The 18658-nt window shown below is 44.7% G+C and overlaps 1 protein-coding gene across 2 annotated transcripts in view; it reads right to left on the bottom strand.

Annotated features, from left to right (window-relative positions):
- Window positions 1-5374: 5374 nt before the first annotated feature.
- The window catches only part of Washc4 (WASH complex subunit 4), a 53266-nt gene continuing 39982 nt past the window's right edge, over window positions 5375-18658 (bottom strand). For both annotated transcript variants that reach the window (XM_004623856.2, XM_023717046.1), the window contains 7 exons: window positions 14837-14903; window positions 14206-14292; window positions 11788-11935; window positions 9509-9605; window positions 8563-8759; window positions 8194-8293; window positions 5375-6398 (listed from right to left, as the gene is read on the bottom strand). In XM_004623856.2, the coding sequence (XP_004623913.1) occupies window positions 6331-6398; window positions 8194-8293; window positions 8563-8759; window positions 9509-9605; window positions 11788-11935; window positions 14206-14292; window positions 14837-14903 (764 nt within the window). In that variant the 3' untranslated portion in view covers window positions 5375-6330. The remainder of the gene's footprint in view (window positions 6399-8193; window positions 8294-8562; window positions 8760-9508; window positions 9606-11787; window positions 11936-14205; window positions 14293-14836; window positions 14904-18658) is intronic.

Below are 18658 nucleotides of genomic sequence, written 5' to 3'. Positions count from 1 at the left end.
CATTGTTGGGAAAATCCGCTCCTGTGATGCACAGGTAACCAGAGAAATGGTGCGCTGACCTAGACCGGTGTGAGATTCCACACCAGCAGGACTCCCCGTGTGCCACTGGCCTGGCACGGACGTGCTCTCCCAGGTGCCTTGCCCTGGATCCCTGATGTTCTTCCTTAAGCTTAGATTTTTTCAAAGCAGTGGCAGCGGGGTAGAGGCTCTCCATTATGTTATGACAAACTTCAGTAAGAAAAAACATGAGACTCATGAGAAGTACAGAAAAAACAAAATTTAGTACCTTAAAACTTCATCCAAAAAATATCAAGGAAGGAAAGCAACTGAGGACAGAGCAAATACCTACAATATACAAAACATTTCCCATAATTACCTTTTGTTTGTTTTAATTTATGTATTTGGTACAGGGACTCACTAGGAAGCTGACTTGCAGCGATCCCTGTTTCCAGCCTCCCCAGCGCTGGGATTACAGGCGTGTGCCACCACACCCAGTCTTGGTGGCCAGCTCAGCACTGCTGGGGTGGGGCAGGCATGGCACGTAATGCGGGGGATCCAGCTCAGGTCCTTGTACTTGCCTCTTAGATTGCTGAGCTGTAGGGATCTGCTGGTCTCAATGTGATGGGTGCTACTAGGTGAGAAATGGCGGCAGGAATGAGAAAAGGATAAGACAAAAGCTGGGCTAGGGCCGGCCAGATGGCTCAGCAGACTGAAGCGCTTGCTTAGGCAGGTACAGCAGCCACCCGATGCCGGCCCCACCCCCAGGGCACGCTGAGACAGTGACAGACTGGGCATGGTGGCACGTGCCTGTAATCCCAGCCTTTGGGAGGCCGAAAACAGGTAGGGGTCGGATCTGTGTAGTGATCCCCTGTAGACCCTGTACTAAATACAGAAAAATCGTTTAAGAAAAAAAAGCTGGGTTAGTTGGTGGCTTACCTACATTTATTTATACCTTTGCAAAGTTAGTAACACCTGGCATGAGGTTGCCTAGCAACTAACAGCCAACCTTAACCAGACAGGCCGCTTGTTTGCTTTTGGTACTGAGACCTAGTCCTGCCTACACACTTCTGACCCATTTTCTAGCTTCCATGGCTGCCAACACTGAGCTATCTCCATGGCCCTCTCATAATTACATTTTTAAAGCATCATTTCATGGATTGGAAACAGGTTCAGTCTTGTGATGCGCTCACCAGGCCGCAGTGGACCCTGGGAACAGAGTGGGGCCGCAGGGCATGGCCCGTCCCACCTCTCCCAGGCACATGCGCCGGGCCAGCAGCATGTTCAGCGTTCTCGGATGTGAGCCCCCGGGAGAGCAGGTAAAGTATCCGCACGCCCGTCAGGACACTAGTCATTAAACCACAGCTGACGATCGGCATGGGGAGTATCATACAGACGCAGCATCACCAGAACATGCAGCAATATTCTATTTATATTGCCAAACTTGCAAAACATTACTATTTAGGAAGAGCCAAAGAGGTTATAAACCAGGGAGCGGCAAGAGGCTGGTCACCATAGTCTGGCGTTTCTCCCTGTGGGCCAGGGAACTCATGCATTTTATTGCATTTCATTTTTTAAGACAGGGCCGGCGTCATTCAGGCTGGCCTTGAACTCACAAAGATCCTCCTGCCTCAGCCTCCTAAGTGCTGGGATTACAGGTGTGCACCACCACGCCTGGCGAATAATTTTAAGATTTGGAAACAGTGAGTGATCTCCTTTGGTCCATCTACTGAGACGTGTATCAGGGCACAGGCAGGAAATGAGGGGTGCAGGGAACCTTTCAGAGGCCAGCTCTCCTCACCAACTTCCCTTCCTGTCTGGGTCTGGCACCCCTACAGCAGATGGCCTCTGGGAAGACCAGGACCTGCCTTACGTGGTCTACCCAAGCTGAGCCCCGTAAGCCTTTTAGACCTGATGTTCCACTTTCAGAATACCATGTAACAGTGGCACATAATAAACATTTTTCTCTTTAAATTATTATTCCTTGAATTTTCATAGGTAACATGAAATTTCATGCAAAAATTGAAAAAACTGCAACATTTAGCCTGAAGTAATAAAGTTCAGCCCTTAAGAAATTCTAGTGCATTTCTAACTGGTAGTCAACTTCTTACACCTAGAATTAAACTAGCATGGCACTGGGTGCAGGAGGCCCTCCTGAGGATCGTCGCCAGCCACATGAAGGCAGAGCAGGAGAAGCCACCAACACGCTGTTAGGGATGCTGTCTGGAGAAGCTGTGAGCTGATGGAAGCTGCTGGTTCCCTTGGGCTGCTCTGCTACAGGACCTTGTCATGCTGGCTTTCCTGATGAACTTTGGAGGAGCTCTGGTCCTCATCTTGTGCATCACTTCCCGGCTCCAGTGGGGAAGGTGAGACCCAACAGATCCCTACAACTCTACATATAGTAGCTAGCATTTATAGTAACATAGAACAGGAACATGTACAACGGCTACTGTCCCTTCCTACAGGCATATCCTCAAAACCCTAGGAAAGCCATACGCCCAACCCACTTACAGCAGAGGTGGACGAGCCCGTGGCAGGGGGCGCAGCAGGATGGTCAGCCCTAGAGGCCACGCTGCTGACCTGACCTCCCAGATAAGCAATCATCGGATGTTTCTCAATCCACGAAGCTTTGTAGAGTATCCTAATAGTTAGTAGCTCTGTCAAGGTATCTTTGGTGCCTTCCTATCTTCCGTGCAAATTTCTGCAAAGATTAAGTATCTTCAGCCATCCTGGACTACACAGTGAAGTCCTGTTATCTGTTAGTATAAGGTACCTCCTCCTCCACCTTAATCATGCTGGCAGCATTACTAAGAAGTGCTTTGCTGTCTCCCATGTGCTACACAACAGATTTACAGCCCTTAAAGACAACCCGAGTTAGAGCACCGCTACATGAGGAAAGGGCTGCTCAAACGCAGAAACCTACGTACCGGCCGAGTTTTTCTTGTATATACTGTGCTTGTATACAACATGAACTCTAACTTGGCTTTCAGCATCTTGGTGTTTCCTGCAGTTAATCCTGGTAACTTTGTTTAAATCTAGATTTCCACATATTCTGGGTTCTCTTCTTATTTGCCATCTTTGCCCAGGTTGGCCTCGACTCATGGCAATGCTCCAGTGCAGATTACAGGCGTGCGCCACCACATCCGGCATCGGTGACATCTGACAGTCTACTAAATTGTTCTAAACATCCAAAAGCTAGCTTCAAAAACATGTCACATGAAAGCCTAAGAAAGGAAATGCAGTTTGAACCTGCAGCCTGAGTCTAGCATTGCATTAAAATCACTTAAACTGGTGAGGCTACCATTTTTGCACTCAGCAACCCAGCAGAAGAGTGCCCCAGTAGTATCGCCTTTTCTTCCATGTTCCAAATGTGCTAACCTGCAGGGCCGCAGCAGCCAAGAGGGCTGCCCTTCCTGCCGCTTGCAGTCACCTATTAAGTATGCATAAGGGTCCCTTTGCAGGGCTATGACTTAAAATAACTTCGTCTCTGGTGAAAATGCCAAGCTTTGGAAAGACTATGTATAAGAAAGGAGACAAGTTCTTCAGGTACAGACAGGACTCAACCCTGAACGCATTCACAGTTGAAATGTCTTCTCTACGGAGCTGCCTTTTGTTTCACACCTGAAGCTTTACTTTGTAAGGATACAGCGAATCATGAAGAGAGGAAGAACCCTCTAAAGCTCCAGCATGTTTATCTACTTGTCTTTTAGAGGCAGGGTTTCACTGTGAATTCAGGCTGACCTTGAATTCACTTTGGAGCCTGGGCTGGCCTCAAGCACCCTTCGATCCTCCTGCCTCAGCCTCTTGAGCCTGGGATTACCGGTGTGCACCACTACATCCCTCTTGCATACTTTTAAAAAGTTGTCAAATATGACAAAACATCATGAAATTTTGCAAGGCTTTCTAAAACACTCCATATATTTTACAAACTTAAGGTGAGCCCACAGAAGTTAATTTTAATTACTGGTTTAAGAAATTTAATTCTGAATATAAACAGCAAGGAGAAGTTTTTAAATTGTATTTATTAATATTTTATTTATACAGTGTGTTCACTTAGAGCCGGGAAGGGGAAAGCCCCGCACAAGTGAGGTGACAAAGTCACTATCTTTTACAAAATCTAGTGAGAGCTGACAAAGACACTAGTCCTGAACTCCTGAGAATTGGAGCGTCATTAATTTTTCTGTGAACTTAAAACCAATGTTCACATTCATTTTTAAATTACAGTATGTCTGAAAAAATATTAACATTCGTAAGTTAGCCAAGAAATGCATCATCTAGGATATGTATCAACTCAGGCATGAATACACTGAAGCCCTCCTATAGCTCTGCACTTTAATACCACTGAAATACTTAATCTCCGAAGCTCCCGTTTTCAGCCTCCCCAGTGTTGGGATTACAGGCGTGCACTACCATGCCTGATTTCGAGGCCAGCATGGTGCACCTGGGGTTCTGGGGATCGAACTGGGAACCCCGCGCTTACCACCAGGCAGGCACTTAGGCTACGAGCTATCTCCCCAGCCCAGAAGCTTTATTTTGAACACATGATCTCATAATAATTTATCCACAGTCCAGTGATATTATTTTGAACTAAGGGTAAAATAATGTCACATTCTTCCCGACTGGGGGTACCTCGGGAGGCAGGCAGCATGAAAACTCTAGCACTGGTAAAACAACGGATGCACACATGAGAAGCTGAGGAATGCAGAACGGTGATCCCCTCCTATCTGTAGTGCCTACCCCTGTTATGGGGATAGTTTTAGGAAGGTTCAGAAAACATATAATACTGTTGCCAGGAAATGGCAGCTAATTTATTTATTTATTTATTTTTTGGTACAGGGATCGAACTCAGGCCCTTGCGCTGCCAGGCAGACGTTTCCACTGAGCTATCTCCCGGATCCTGAAATGGCAGCTAATTTGATATAATCAAATGCACTATCATTAATATAAACATTTATAACAAAAATATAAATTATTAATTATGCAGCATGCTTTAGGGCCATTTCTACAGTTAGTATGAATTAGAAACATCAGATGCCTTTAATCCACCCTTGTCCATAATCCTGTTGTACGTAACCCAGTTCTACATGCTGTTTCTCCCGACTCTAACAGGGAGTGTTCATCTTGGGCGGGAACAGCACACACAGAGCTGGGGGCAAAGGGCAAGGTCAGGACTCCAGCTGGGTCAGAACCTCTTGCACAAGTTGCCCAGAAACGCTCAGCAGGCAAACGCAACGTGGAAATCGAGCACGTCCCAACATGATGTTTGGATCATATTCAAAGTTTTAATCTTGCCTTTTCATTGTAAAAGTACCACTTTACTGTATTTTTAAAAGGTGATGATTAATCCATTCACTGGCTGATACACCTTTACAAAAATAAAAATAGTTTGCTGGAAACTAAATTTACTTAAAATCTTTTTGTATTTTTTAAATCACTGATTATCTTATTAGTCTTACTCTCACAGTGGTCATTTTTACACGGCCTGCACAGTGCAATTATTATTTAATCCCGCATCTTAGATTACACTTGTCATAAAAAGTCTGCCCAGACCGGCGCCAAAATATCAGTTTAACTGGACACAGAAGAAACCTGAGTTTGGATGTAGAAATAATTCATTGCATTTTTTCTATCACACAGAGTGCCTTCAACTGCAAGTGATGCTTCCAGCTGGGCTCTACGGCCTTCTCTCAATTTCCTTTGAGCACAGAGCAGCTGCTGGAGGCTAACTGTTCCTGAAGCGCTGTAAACTAGCTGTAAAACGTGTCCCTGGAGGAGCGGCTCAGCAGCTCCTGGGAGTCACACTGAGGGGCACGCAGGGCTCCGGCTTACCGCCCTCCAGCTCCACAGCCACCTATTCCCGCTGTCAGCAGACTGTATCTTGAGCCTTCATGAGCTGCAGGCTCAACTCCTTTACAAAGAGAATAAACTGGCTATACAGAGATTATGCACTGACTTTCCAATGTCTTTAGATGAACAGGGACCAGAGACCTATGCAATACAAATTACAAACACTTATGTAAACTACAAGAGATCTGAGGGAACCGTGTAGGACTCTGGATTTGCTGTTCTGTAACTTCCTGTCAAATAGCTGTTCTGAGGAGCCTGTTCTAGCCCAAAGTTCAGGAAAAGTCCAATTTTAGAATCTTATTCTCAACCTCTAAAAAGTAGATAGAGCCTGTGGAAGTGGAATGGACCTCACTTTAGAGCACTGCCTTTTAAGTCCCAACATCTACGTATCTTCCAGCGCATGACCCAGGAAATGCTTCATCACAGCTTAGGACCTCCTCTCTGGCAAAAGTAGGAATGCACTCTGAGGACCTTACGCCAACAGCGTCATTTCACGACAGGATCAGCTGACGCAGGGCTGTCCGACAGGTCTCCATTGCTTGTTTTTGTTTCTTCTGGAAACACAGTGAAAACAACAATGGATATATTTATACTCACTTTTAAAAAACTTTGTAAGAGGTAAATAAACTCAAGAAGTGGTATATTACTAAATTTCAAATTCAGAAAAGGTTGTATCATCAAATATTTCTCTAATGTTTAGTTTAAAATTTTTAACGCTTGTCTCAAAAACAAAAACAAAAACAAATTTAAATGCTGAATATGGTGGTGCACATTCATAATTCCAGACCTTAGGAGGTTGAGGCTACGGGCTTCGAACTTGCTGCAAGTTCAAGGCCAGCCTGGGCTACATAATGAGTTCAAGCCCAGGCTGAAAAGCATCACAAGACCCTCTCTCAAATAAATTAATGCATAACATTTTTAAAAATTGAAATGATTTTAGAAACCTAGGTTACACACTGCACAAGTCTTACCCAGCTCTCACTGGATGGGCCCAGTGCCATAACTGGGGGGGGGGGGGATCTCCCCCAGGAAGGGCCCCACACCTAAGCAGACCCTCAGCCACTCGGCCTCCACGAGAGCTCCTGCCAAGTCTTCTACATGGTTGTTTTACCTTAGTCTTGAAAGGGACTTAATGGAGTATCTGCAAGTTTTCACTTCATAAGAATAGTGGTACCTTGCTTCACACAATTTTTTCTAGGATTTTGGAAAAAACGGCCATGTTTCTATTTGGAAAAGATGGCTGTGGCTATGTCTGTCCCCGATGTCACCTGTGTTTGTACACACAAGAGTTTGTGACCAAAGGTATCACTGTCCTAGGTACCTTGTAGTTAATGGCCTCAATTTATCAAACCAATATTGGTTACTTGGCACAATTCTAAAAATGACTGGATACACTAATAGTTAATAATTAACTTAAACAATATAACCAAAGAATAAGGTAGTTCAAGTCAATTTATCTAAGTAACTGCCTCTACTCAGTGTAAGAAAAAAAAAATTTTAAAGCCTGATTTAAGATTAATAAACATGCTATTTTAGTGTTTTACTTTTTTTTTTTTTTTTTTTTTTTTTTGCAGAACCGGGGATTGAACTCAGGTGCTTGCGCTTGCCAGGGAAGCACTTATTCCACTGAGCCACCTCCCCATTCCGTTTTACATCTTGACTTATGAAAATCTCATGAAATATAGATAAAAAAGACCACATGAATCTCTTAATTTTAGTTGACTAGTGCGTGTACTGTATCTAGCTGTAACTTTTCAAACAGAGAAAAATGTAAACTACATAATTTTTCCCATGACAGAAAAAGGAAACATCTGTTCTTCAAGACAACTCCTTATCTGCACATCACGTCTGAGGCACACCTGCAGACACTGGGCGTGAGCCCTATGCAGCACCCCGGACAGGCAGGTGTGGAAGTTGGTCCTGACGCTCCTCCGCGGGCACAACCCTCCCCACCACTACAGCCCCAGAAATGCCAGCCCGTCTGCACTGCAGACAAGGACTTCTGCTACCCACCCACCCCACCTCACTGCCACCCTAGCTGTCTCCCGATGGCACCTTCCAATCGCAGCCAGGTTGAGCAGTGAAAGATGCAAAACTAACCTAGTTAAATTTTATTTGACCAGAAGAGGAAGCTGAATCAGGGGTTCAAGATCTCACCAGAGAGTGAGATGTACGTTTAAATTTGACACATGGCTCGTGATCCAATCGGCTTGTATTCTTGTTTGTTTTTTAACAACACTTATTCTAGGTCTCCCAAAAGAATTAGGAAACTAGAAATCCAACAAGAAAATCAGGTGCCCATGCCTCCTGTAGCTTTCCTGGTCTCTCCCAGCACAGCCACACACTCACCTTCCTTCTCTTTCTTTTCCTGGTTCTCTTCAGCTGCAGTCTTGTCTGCTCTAAAGAAAATTCTCGCACTGCTCAGTGAGAAATACAGCAATTCAAATTCCTAAGTAAATAAATTTGAAATAAAAAGGGAAAAGTTATTACAGTAAAGCATCAAAAATACTTTTAGAAGCTCTAGTAAAATTCACAAACACAACAACTTACCAACTCACTCACTCATTTTTAAGATGAGTCAAATACTTGGCCAATACCATAAATTCTAAAATGCACGCTCTTTACCACTGTCCATCTCTCTCATAGCGGGGCTTTCTACCCAGCGCCCGGTCCTCAGACAGCACCAAGCCAAGCCGTGCGGCCCGGCCCTCTCTCTACCTGTAGGCAGACGTCCAGCCGCTTCTGTGTGAGCGTCATGGTCTGCAGCAGCTTTTCATCCGGACTGGCCGAAGGCACGTTCTGCTGCTTGGCAACTGCCCTTATCTCCTTCAAGTACTTCTCTCTGACAGACTGGAACCAGTGAAGTGAATCAAACTCCTGGTACTGATCCAAAAGCTTTAGGATGTAAGCCACACCTGCAGGCATCAGCAAAACCAAAGCCAAACGACCGTGAACACAGAAGTCCTGCTCTATTCCTTTGCCAGTAGCTCTTGGTACTAAGCTCATCATTTTGAATTAATCATCCCAAATCACACTTTGCAGCACCAATAAATTTAGTGAGATGGCTTAATTGTTCCTTAAAAAAAAAAAAAGATGTAAAAGTATCAAGCACTAAACAAGAAAAAGTCATTTAAGAAGAGAATAAATCCCAGGCCTGCCACGCTGGCCCCACCTCCAGGGTGCACTGAGAGGGCAATCAAGACTGGGCATGGTGGTGCGCGCCCATAATCCCAGCTCTTGGGAGGCTGTAAACAGGTGGATCGCTACGAGTCTGATCTAGTAGTGAGACCCTGAACACCCTGTAGACCCTTCCCTAAAATTAGAAAAAAGAGAATAAATCCTATAGCCATGAAAACAACCTGGAAAATCACAGCTGTAGGACAGAGAATAAAAATGTCCACTAACCAGAGAGCAAGTGAAGAAGCTACAAGAGATCCAGAACTAAGTAAGTGCAAGACATTGAAGCCCAGGAAACAATGGCAGAGGCTGAGCAGAACAAAACTGGACATGTGGTCAGCAGTGCTGAGAGTAGGCCGGGGCCAGAGTCCCAAAGGAGAAACAAGCTGACCGCGTGGCCCTGCGAGAAACCGCCTGCGAAGCGCATACAAAACTAACCTATCTTCAAGGTATAAAATTAACAGGAAACCAGTTCCATTCTGCTTACCCATGGCAAAACCATCATCAGTAAAGGCAGCTCCAATTTTATTTTTTTTATTCAATTTTTCCTTGCAACTAATGGAATGCTCTACGAAGTTGAGGGTCTAAAAACAGATAACAAGTATCAGATTCAAAACTAGGTTAAGTAAATCTTCAAAATTTAGTTCTGAAAGAGACACTTCAAAACATACAGTCCACAGGATCTGCGGTGCCCCAGCACCAGCCTTCAGTGTGCAGCGCTGGCCTCCGACACAGGGTGTTACGGGGAGCACACCCACATGCAAGGTGGGCACTGGCTCTGTCATTCCTCACTTACCACAGGGCTGGCACAAAACGGTGTCTGGACTTTAGTCGAGGACACTGGCCAACTCCACACCTTAGCCAAGGCCACAGCAGTGTTCATGAGAATCAGAAAATAGGCTCGTTTTCCTCCCAAGAAGCCTTCTCACAGGCCAGGGGGATAGCTCAGTTGAATAAGCGCTTGCCTGGCAAGCGCAAGGGGCTGAGTTCAATCCCCGGCTCCTCAAAAAAAAGAAGCCCTCTTATGTACACAAGGGGAACGCTTACTTCCACCTGCTCCACACATTCTGAAATACTGCTTCTTCCCATATTCACTTCAGGGAAGAATAACTTAGAAGATAAATATGGGTCTTATATTACATGAGTTGAAAATGTAATGATACAATAAAGAAAACCCAGACAGGGTCCAACTACCAATAGGCAACGCAAGCTGCAAACTTGGGATCATGGGATTGGTGTCAGTCATCCACCCCTTCCCATGAACACCTTGGCTCTTCCCCAGAGAAAGGCAGATTAAGTAAAGTAGCCCTGGGAACTGTTAGTTTGTATCTCCATTTAAAATTAGCATTTGGGGCCAAGGACACAGCTCAGCTGCACAAGTGCCCTCCTAGCAAGTGCGAGAGCCCAGTTCGATTTCTGCATATTTGACACTTCTAATCGAAACACAGATTGGCATCTGGAGCTCATGCTGAGCAGCCCTGATGGTTGTGGCCAAAATGCCATGCCCCTGCACATCCTGGCCCAAGTCACACTTGGCCCCTGAGCTCTAGACATGAGGCCAGAGTAACTGGGAAAGTGAAATTAATTATTTTATAAAATTTTAATTAAAATTAAAGTGACTATCATGAACAGCAACAGGAGGCAGACAGCACTGTTTAAAACATCATCTTGACATAGTGAAAACTGTAACAACCTATACTGGAAGTAAAATATAAATTTTACTTTTATTGCCTATGGAATTTATTTGGTAATTAATCATTATTTATGAAACATCTCAGCAAAGTCTTCTTCATATAGCTTGTCGTTATCCTAGGGCTAGACTACAAACTTGAGCACAAAAGCAGTACCCTATACTGCTTCATACTTAATTAGCCCACTTGGAAATTGAATCCTCTGAGGCTGCTGCAGGCCTGGCCAGAGCCTCTGCGTTGCTCTCGGACTGCGAATGGCAGGGCGCGTCCCCAGAGCTGGCAGGGTGCCAGCAGGTCAGACAGCCTCTCTGCAGTCCGAACAGCAGCCTAAGACCGAAGGACACTCACCGCAAAGGTACAGAACAGAAAACAAGGTCTCTGTAGGGGATTGGCTATTTTCCATTTTACTAGACAGCAACAATTATATAATATGTAAGAAGATACATTAATTCGGGTAACAATAAAAATAGTGCACTCTACAGCCACTCAGTGGAAATCTCTAGGGGAAAGTAACCCCTACTATAATCTCTCTAAACTCTTAATTCCATCTTTTCCACTGTAAGAATTGTTTTCATAATGCAATTTTTCAAAACTTGAGCCATATTCAAGCAACTATAGAATTAGAATGGGACAAGCCATATATTTTCACAAGGAGAAAGCATTAGAAGTTTACCATTTTAGTTAGTACTAAACAGAGAAGTTATCCTCAAACACAGGCTTTTAAGAGGTATGTTAGAAAAAGCTTCCTATTCGAGCAGTACAGTAAGCACTTAATGTCACTGTCTGGTGTAGTTTTACCCAGAGACTCTGCTGTACATGTAAGAGCATACACTCAGGTAATCTAAAAACAGCAGGACTCCTCAGGAATCAACTATTAATAAGAACATCCCTTAGCTACTGATAACCTCCTTCCACACAGCTAACCAGTAAACTTCTGGGTAACAGTCACTGAGGTGCCATGTAGTTTCTCCTACACCACAAAGTCTGGGACATGTCTGAATCAGGTACAAGGAAACCAAAATTACTGATCAATATTTTTTCTAAAAAATTCCATTTTAGGATTACAAATACTCACTAGAGGAGGCACAATAATATAAAAATTTCGGAGGTGTATATTCTTTGGCCTTCGAAATTCTGGTGCAAAAACATCCACAAGCATTTTAAAATACTCTGTGCCTTCAGCAGAATTTCGTGTGTGATCACTGAGAACTGAGTCCAAATGCCTAAAAAACAAAAACAAAATAAAAACAAACAACAGCCATAAACAAGAACAAAAGTAAAACAGTAGTAATTGTTTTGGGTTCCTTTTTCAAAAGTAGGTACACTTCTTAAAACCCACGCTCACGTTAGATGAGAGCACTCACGCAGGAAATACACTCGAGTCCAGGCCCTCTCATCTTCTCACGGTCAGAGCATAGGAGCACTGCTTCACTAACTGAGTCTCAGGAACAGAGCCCCAGAGAACTGGGGGTCTGTGTCTCTTCTCCCTCTACGAGCCCTGAGGACCTAACCCCCTGGGCATAAAGCCTTCATTCTCTGCCTCTTGCCAGCGCTCCTCCTGCACCTCCTAACCTCAACTTGAACCTGGCTCTTTGCAGAACTCAGCTTCCCTTTCAATATTCAAAAATATTAGCTGTTTTTCTTAGAATCAAAACATACAGCTACCACTGCTTTCACACCATCCATCCTCACGTGACCCAACAGGTGCTCTCCCACCTACCCACGGTGGTGCTACCTCTGCTGCCCACTGACAAGACTGCAGAATGCCGCCATATGAGCGCCAAGGCCAGCAGCACGCAACACCGTCAGTGTGGGAAGCACTACCCTGCCCACCCCGCCTGGGGCAGCAACTACTGCCCGGCCCACTTCCAGGGTCGCCACATATGTCGCTAATGCAGATCCAAATGCACAATGTGAATGTGAGGGCTGATCGGCAGCTGGTGGTAAAGTAGCCACCTAGCATGTACCCACACTGATTCTGGCACTGCAAAATATAACAATGCAAAGTTTTTAAATATTGCTTTTTATGGACCTTTTTCACACCATGGTAAAGTTGAAAGTAAAAACAGGAGTCAGGCTGAGCTATCATAAGCCAGGGGCCTTCTGTAAAATCCTCTGCCCTTCCCTGAAAGCAGCCCTCCACTAGCCATGTGACCACCCCCATGCACCACAAGGGACAAACATCCCGCCTCAGTTCTCTTCCACCCAGTACTGACTCCATCATCTCCCTTCACTTCACTTAATACCAACCATGTCAGGCCAGCCAACTGGCTTAGCAGATTAAAGCACCTGCAAGCAGGCACAGAGGCCAGGGGTGCAATCCCCCAGCCTGCCATGCCGGCCCTCCCCTGGGGCATGCTGAGATGGCAATTGAGACTGGGCGTGGTGGTGCACATCTGTAATCCTAGCTCTTGGGAGGTTGTAAACAGGCAGATCACTACAAGTCCGACCTAGTTGTGAGACCCTCAACACCCTGTAGACCTGTCCCTAAAAATAAAATAAAACAAAACATCAACCATGTCCTCCTTAGGCAAACCTGGACTCCACAATCTGCAGTCAGCTTTACCACAGAGACCCTGAGAAACAGTACTGTGCTCTTACTTCCTTGGAGTCTCTCAAAACAGCTGTTAAATGCTAATTTTGAAGAAAATGACATCATTTAGCAAAAACAAAGACCCAGTTTTCATTCTTTGATACACCTACCATGAACTACTTCAAACACTTTCAAGTGTATGACTTCCGAGAGCTTACTTCTACACCTGGCTGCTGTAACCTGGTGGACAACTATGCTACCTCGCTGGGCCCCCAGAGCACAGCTCTGTGCTGTGGAGAAGAGGCTGTTAATTTGGCAGAAATGCATCTTGCACATACATGCACACACGTTTAAAGTGCAACACACTCAGATCTGCAATCCAGCTTCCTGGCTCCATCTGCCAAGGGTCTAGCAGCCATATGGGGCAGGTACGTGGTCCTGCTCTGGACTACACGATAGGAAAGCCTGGATGCTACAACAGAGACCCTTTAAAAGTAAAAAGAAACTGGTGAGATGGACACACAAAGGAGTCCTTCTGCACTCCTCTCCTGCACTAACTCTTCAAGAGGAGCTTTGTGAGCCAAGCACAGCGAGGGTGCAAGAGGTGTACGGGCTGGTGGCTGCACACTGGGCCACGCGCTCCAGAGCACTTTCCAGTCAGAGGGGAAAGGCCTCAGGACGCTGCAGTTTTAAAAAGCAGTGTGAAGCCAAGACCACAGTTCATATAATAAAATCACCAGCATATATATTCATGTTTCCCTACAGTGTGTTCAAGATTTTATACAAACATAACCTTTGTTTGGTTTCTCAAGACAGGGTCTCACTATGCAGTTCAGGCTGGCCTTGAACTCACTGACTCTCCTGCCTCAGCCCGAGTGTTGCAATTACAGCTGAGTACCTCCGCCCAGCTAAACACACATTTTAAACTTTCACATTTAAATTAGTCCAAAACTAGGTTACCTTGCTGCTTTCAACGTTTCTTCTGCAAGACCTTCTTCTTTCACTAGTTCTTCAAAATTTACAATATCTTCTAGATCAGGCACAAATCTACGGAAGAATTGGGAAGGAATGTATTAAGATAACCAAAATATGTGCAAGACAGGAAAGTGGTACTGTGACATTAACTATGTATTTCAGAAAGAACTTCATAGGCTGGGGAGATGGCTCAGTAGAGTAAGCGCTTCCCTGGCAAGCGCAAGGTCCTGAGTTCAATCCCCAGTACCACAAAAAAAAAAAAAGAAAACACTTTGTATTCTGTGATATTGTTAATATCACCACTGTAACTGCAAATCAAATTTTAGATACCACATTTTAATCCCTGAGACCGCATATCCTACTGAAACTAATTACAAGCACTACTAACAAAATCATTTTACTATAACCCTAAGAAAAATAAATATTTTCAAAAGTCTACTGAGGTCTTAAAATTTAAGGAAAAAAAAACTTAATTAGCAGGATTAATCGTTTTATTTTTTTTTTCTCTCAACATACATTAACAAAAACACACACATTCTATCACTTATAGCACCAGAGAAGTGTGAACAGGACTTTGAGTGGCATGAGCTCGTCCAAGACGACGCCTGCCGCATACCTGATGGCGCTGCTGCTACAGTGGAGCCCGCCGGACCTTATCATCCGCACATAGCCCATGGCATTGCCTGAAGAAAAAAAAAAAAAAATCACACAAAACCAGGTGTTTATATGCATGTCAATTACAAGATTTCTACTAAGTACTAAAATATGCTACGTTTCACTTTAATTCTTCCATAAAAAATAAAAACTGCTGCAAGTTTCTGCACTTATAAAAGGTTTAGCTATACTCATCACCTATTTTAAAGTAAGCTTACCTCTTTCAATTGATAAACCAACTGAATGCACCCACAGACTACTGTGATTTTGGAGTATCAATACTTTCTTCACTCCCACCTTCAGAGACCCCACACACACCACCCACCAAGAAATCTTTATTAGATGCTGTCAAACTTATACTCCAAGCCTGAGTTTCCCTGAACTCCAGGCTTTTCTAAATCCAGTGTGCCCACTTACGTATCTAGAAGAATTTGAGGTGTAAACGTCCATCTGCATCCGTACCACGATGCCACCCTACATGGGCGGACGGCCTGTCTGTCCGGCCCCTCAGGCAAGCCCTTCAAGCCATCCCTGATTCCCTGCTTCCCTCTCGCTTGGCATCTTATCACTGGACAGACTAGAGTAGGCTCTGCCTGGAAAGTGCAGTAGAAGCCAACCTTTTGCAGCATTCATTCTGCTCTGAAACATCAGCACACCTTGCCTAGACCGCCTGAGCACACACGTTCCCCAGCGTCCCCACCTCCACTTTAGTGTTCTGTCACAGCCCCAAGCTTTACTACCTGGCACACAGTGGAGACCCTTTCAGAGCTGGCGACTACTGCGCAAGCCCCGAGGGTTTCCCACCACTCACTAGCAGCTAGTGATTCCTTAGAATCCAGCATTTCCTGAAAATTCTACCAACACTCTCCCTTCCAGAGTGAAGCCACCCTCCAGTAGCTACCAACGTAAGTGGCTCACTGCCATGGTACTACCACCGGTCTCTGTTAACCCCTTCCAGCCCCCAACTCTTCAAGAATGCACCGCACATCCTGCTTCTGGCTCAGCGTGCCTCTGCCCAGGACACTCTCTAGCCTGTGCGAGGCTTCCCCCCAGCTCCTTACTCCTCTTCTCAAAGTGATCAGCAGACTCAAAGCACAGTGTCCACACGGAGAGCTAGTGACGAGTGAATGCTGGGATGAGCTGAGGAGGCCACACCCCCAGAAGGAGGGCTGCTGGACACACCACAGACAGCACACCCAACGTTGCACACGCAGCTAAGGGCTCAGAGGCGCGCCAGGAAATGACTGCACACTTAAGCCCGTGTCTTGAAAATTATGTCTTAAAATAAAGGCCTACTTCCAAAAATCATAAAAACATAAAGCAAGTAACAGTACGGGCAGTAGACACTGTGGCAAAACTGAGATCTGGATGTGAAAAAACAGTTACCAAGAGACTGATCTGGAAGGACAGCACAGCGCGCTGTCATATGCTCCACACCAACCTCCATGCGCACAGCACATGGGCAATTGCTCTGTGAAAGCATTTGCATCAGAATTTTTAAAAAACGGTTAAGCACGATTGCTCCAATCTGCCAACCATGCTGGACATGGTAGTGCATGCCTATAATCCCTGTGCTCCTGAGGCTGAGATAGGAGGAACATGGCAAGGCCAGCCAGGGTTATGTACTAAGGTCAAGACCAGCCTCAACTACACAGTGAGATCCTGTCTCAAAAAAAAGAAAAGAAAAAGTTTTGCCATATAATATGATAATGCCTGTCTCCTTAAAAAAAAAAAAAAAAAAAAAAACAGTAGTACCTGGTGTTATGGTTTATGTATAGTTGTCCCCACCCAAAAGCCTCAAGCAGTCTTGGGGTGGCTTCTGGAGTTTATGATTTTTTTTTTTTTTTTTTTTTTTTGCAGAACCAGGGATTGAACTCAGGCCCTTGCGCTTGCCAGGGAAGCGCTTATCCACTGAGCCACCTCCCCAAGGAGTTTGTGATTGATTATTGTGGGTGCAGATGCCACACCTGCCCTGGGGCAGGTAAGTGGCGTTTCAATGTAAGGAGGAAAGGGAGGCTAGCTGCGAGAGCTGCTGCTACTTCTCCATTTCATGCTCACTCTTTGCTCAGCCATGAAAGGTTGCTCTCGGCCATGCGCCACTCTGCCTTTGTGAACTGAAACCTCCAGTAACTGTGAGCTAAACAAACCTTTCTTCATTTTGGGTGTCAGGTATTTGAGAGAAGAGGAACTAAGACACCTGGCATACCTTATGTTAAGTAGCTTAATATACAAACTTTAGAAAGATTCTCTTGCACTAAGACAGAACAGGAAAACGTAATATGCAAACCAAGCAATTTATACAGTTTAAGTGAGCACTCATGACTTCAGGCCAAACTAACCTGGAACATCTTTCCTACCAGAGAACAACCAAGCCTCTTGGACGCAAAGCCTGTTGGCAAACCCAGCTCACGGCAAAATGGTTGGCCAAAGTGATGTTAGATAAATGAAATCTGAGGAAGCGTAATTTTTCCAAAACAGAATCAGTAAGATTTTCCTAACTGGCTGCTGTCAGTTATCGCAAACTGAAGACTATAAAACTCTTACCTACAGCTCAAAAACCCTGCATAAGTCTTGGCAGAACCACTTCTGGTTTCTCTTACAGTTTTTCCTGCATCTTTTTAAAACCGTGATTACAGGCTGTGGATACAGCTCAGTGGCACACCATCTGCCCGGCAAGCACAGGGCCGAGTTCCACTCCCAGTACAAAAAAAACAAAAAAACACACACACTAACACAGTGATTATGTAAGCTGTGGTAGTGCCAATAGTTGGGAGGCTGAGGCGGGTGAATGTGGAGTTCACGGCCAGCCTGGGCTACACAGCAAGTTCAAGGCCAGTCTAGGCTATTCAGCAAGATCCTGCCTTAAAAGGAACAAAAACAAAACACAAAATCTGACTATGTGTCTTCCTCACCGGGTTATGGGAGGGCATTTCATGCAGGTGCTCTCTGTGAAAAGTCCAAATGAGTTAAGATTTTGTTAATCTATGATTTTAATCTATATGCAGTTTTTGTTCTTAAATATATTATACTGTACTTCAGAAGACAAGTTCTATTTATAAGACAGAAGTACAAATTATCTACACAAATATTTAATTGGTATAACAGAGAAATCATAGCATTTGGTATTTTATCTATAACTGTATATAACATTGATTTATATTACTATTTTTTCATATGAATTTTTCTTATCTTCACATTTTGGCTATAATGTACAAGAACTTTTATTGTTTTTTTATATATATTTGGTACAGGGTCTCACTACATAGCTTGGACTCATAGTGATCCTCTGGTTTCCAGCCTCCTCCAAGCGCTGGGATTACAAGCATGTGAAACCATGCCCGGAGTTGATGGTCGGCTCAGCGTGCGCAGGGGTAGGACGGGCGCAGCAAGTGGGGCCGGAGATTGAAGCCCGGTCCCTGCACTTGCCTAAGTAGGCATTTAGTCTGCTGATCTATCTCGCCAGTCCTAAGAACTTTTAAAAGCTCCAAATGGCCTACTTAGGCAGAGTGCAGTGGCCGAGTGCAGAGGCCCTGCCCCTAGGGTGCGCTGAGATGGTGACTGGGACTGGGTGTGGTGGTGGGTGGGCACCTGTAATCCCAGCTCTTGAGAGGCTGAAAACAAGAGAATCACTATGAGTCTGATCTACACAGTGAGACCCTGTAGGCCCTGCAGACCCTGTATCAAATATATTTTTTAAAAAAGCTCAAAATGCTTTGAACAGTAGATATCCAGTAAGTACTCATTGGTTGACTATTAATTTTGGATATGATCTTTGGGATGATTT

Source organism: Octodon degus, unplaced genomic scaffold (genome assembly GCF_000260255.1).
Source record: "Octodon degus isolate 3935 unplaced genomic scaffold, OctDeg1.0 scaffold00004, whole genome shotgun sequence".
NCBI classification, from domain to species: Eukaryota; Metazoa; Chordata; class Mammalia; order Rodentia; family Octodontidae; genus Octodon; species Octodon degus.
Note: the sequence above shows the minus strand (reverse complement) of the source record. Positions and strands in the feature narration are given on the sequence as shown.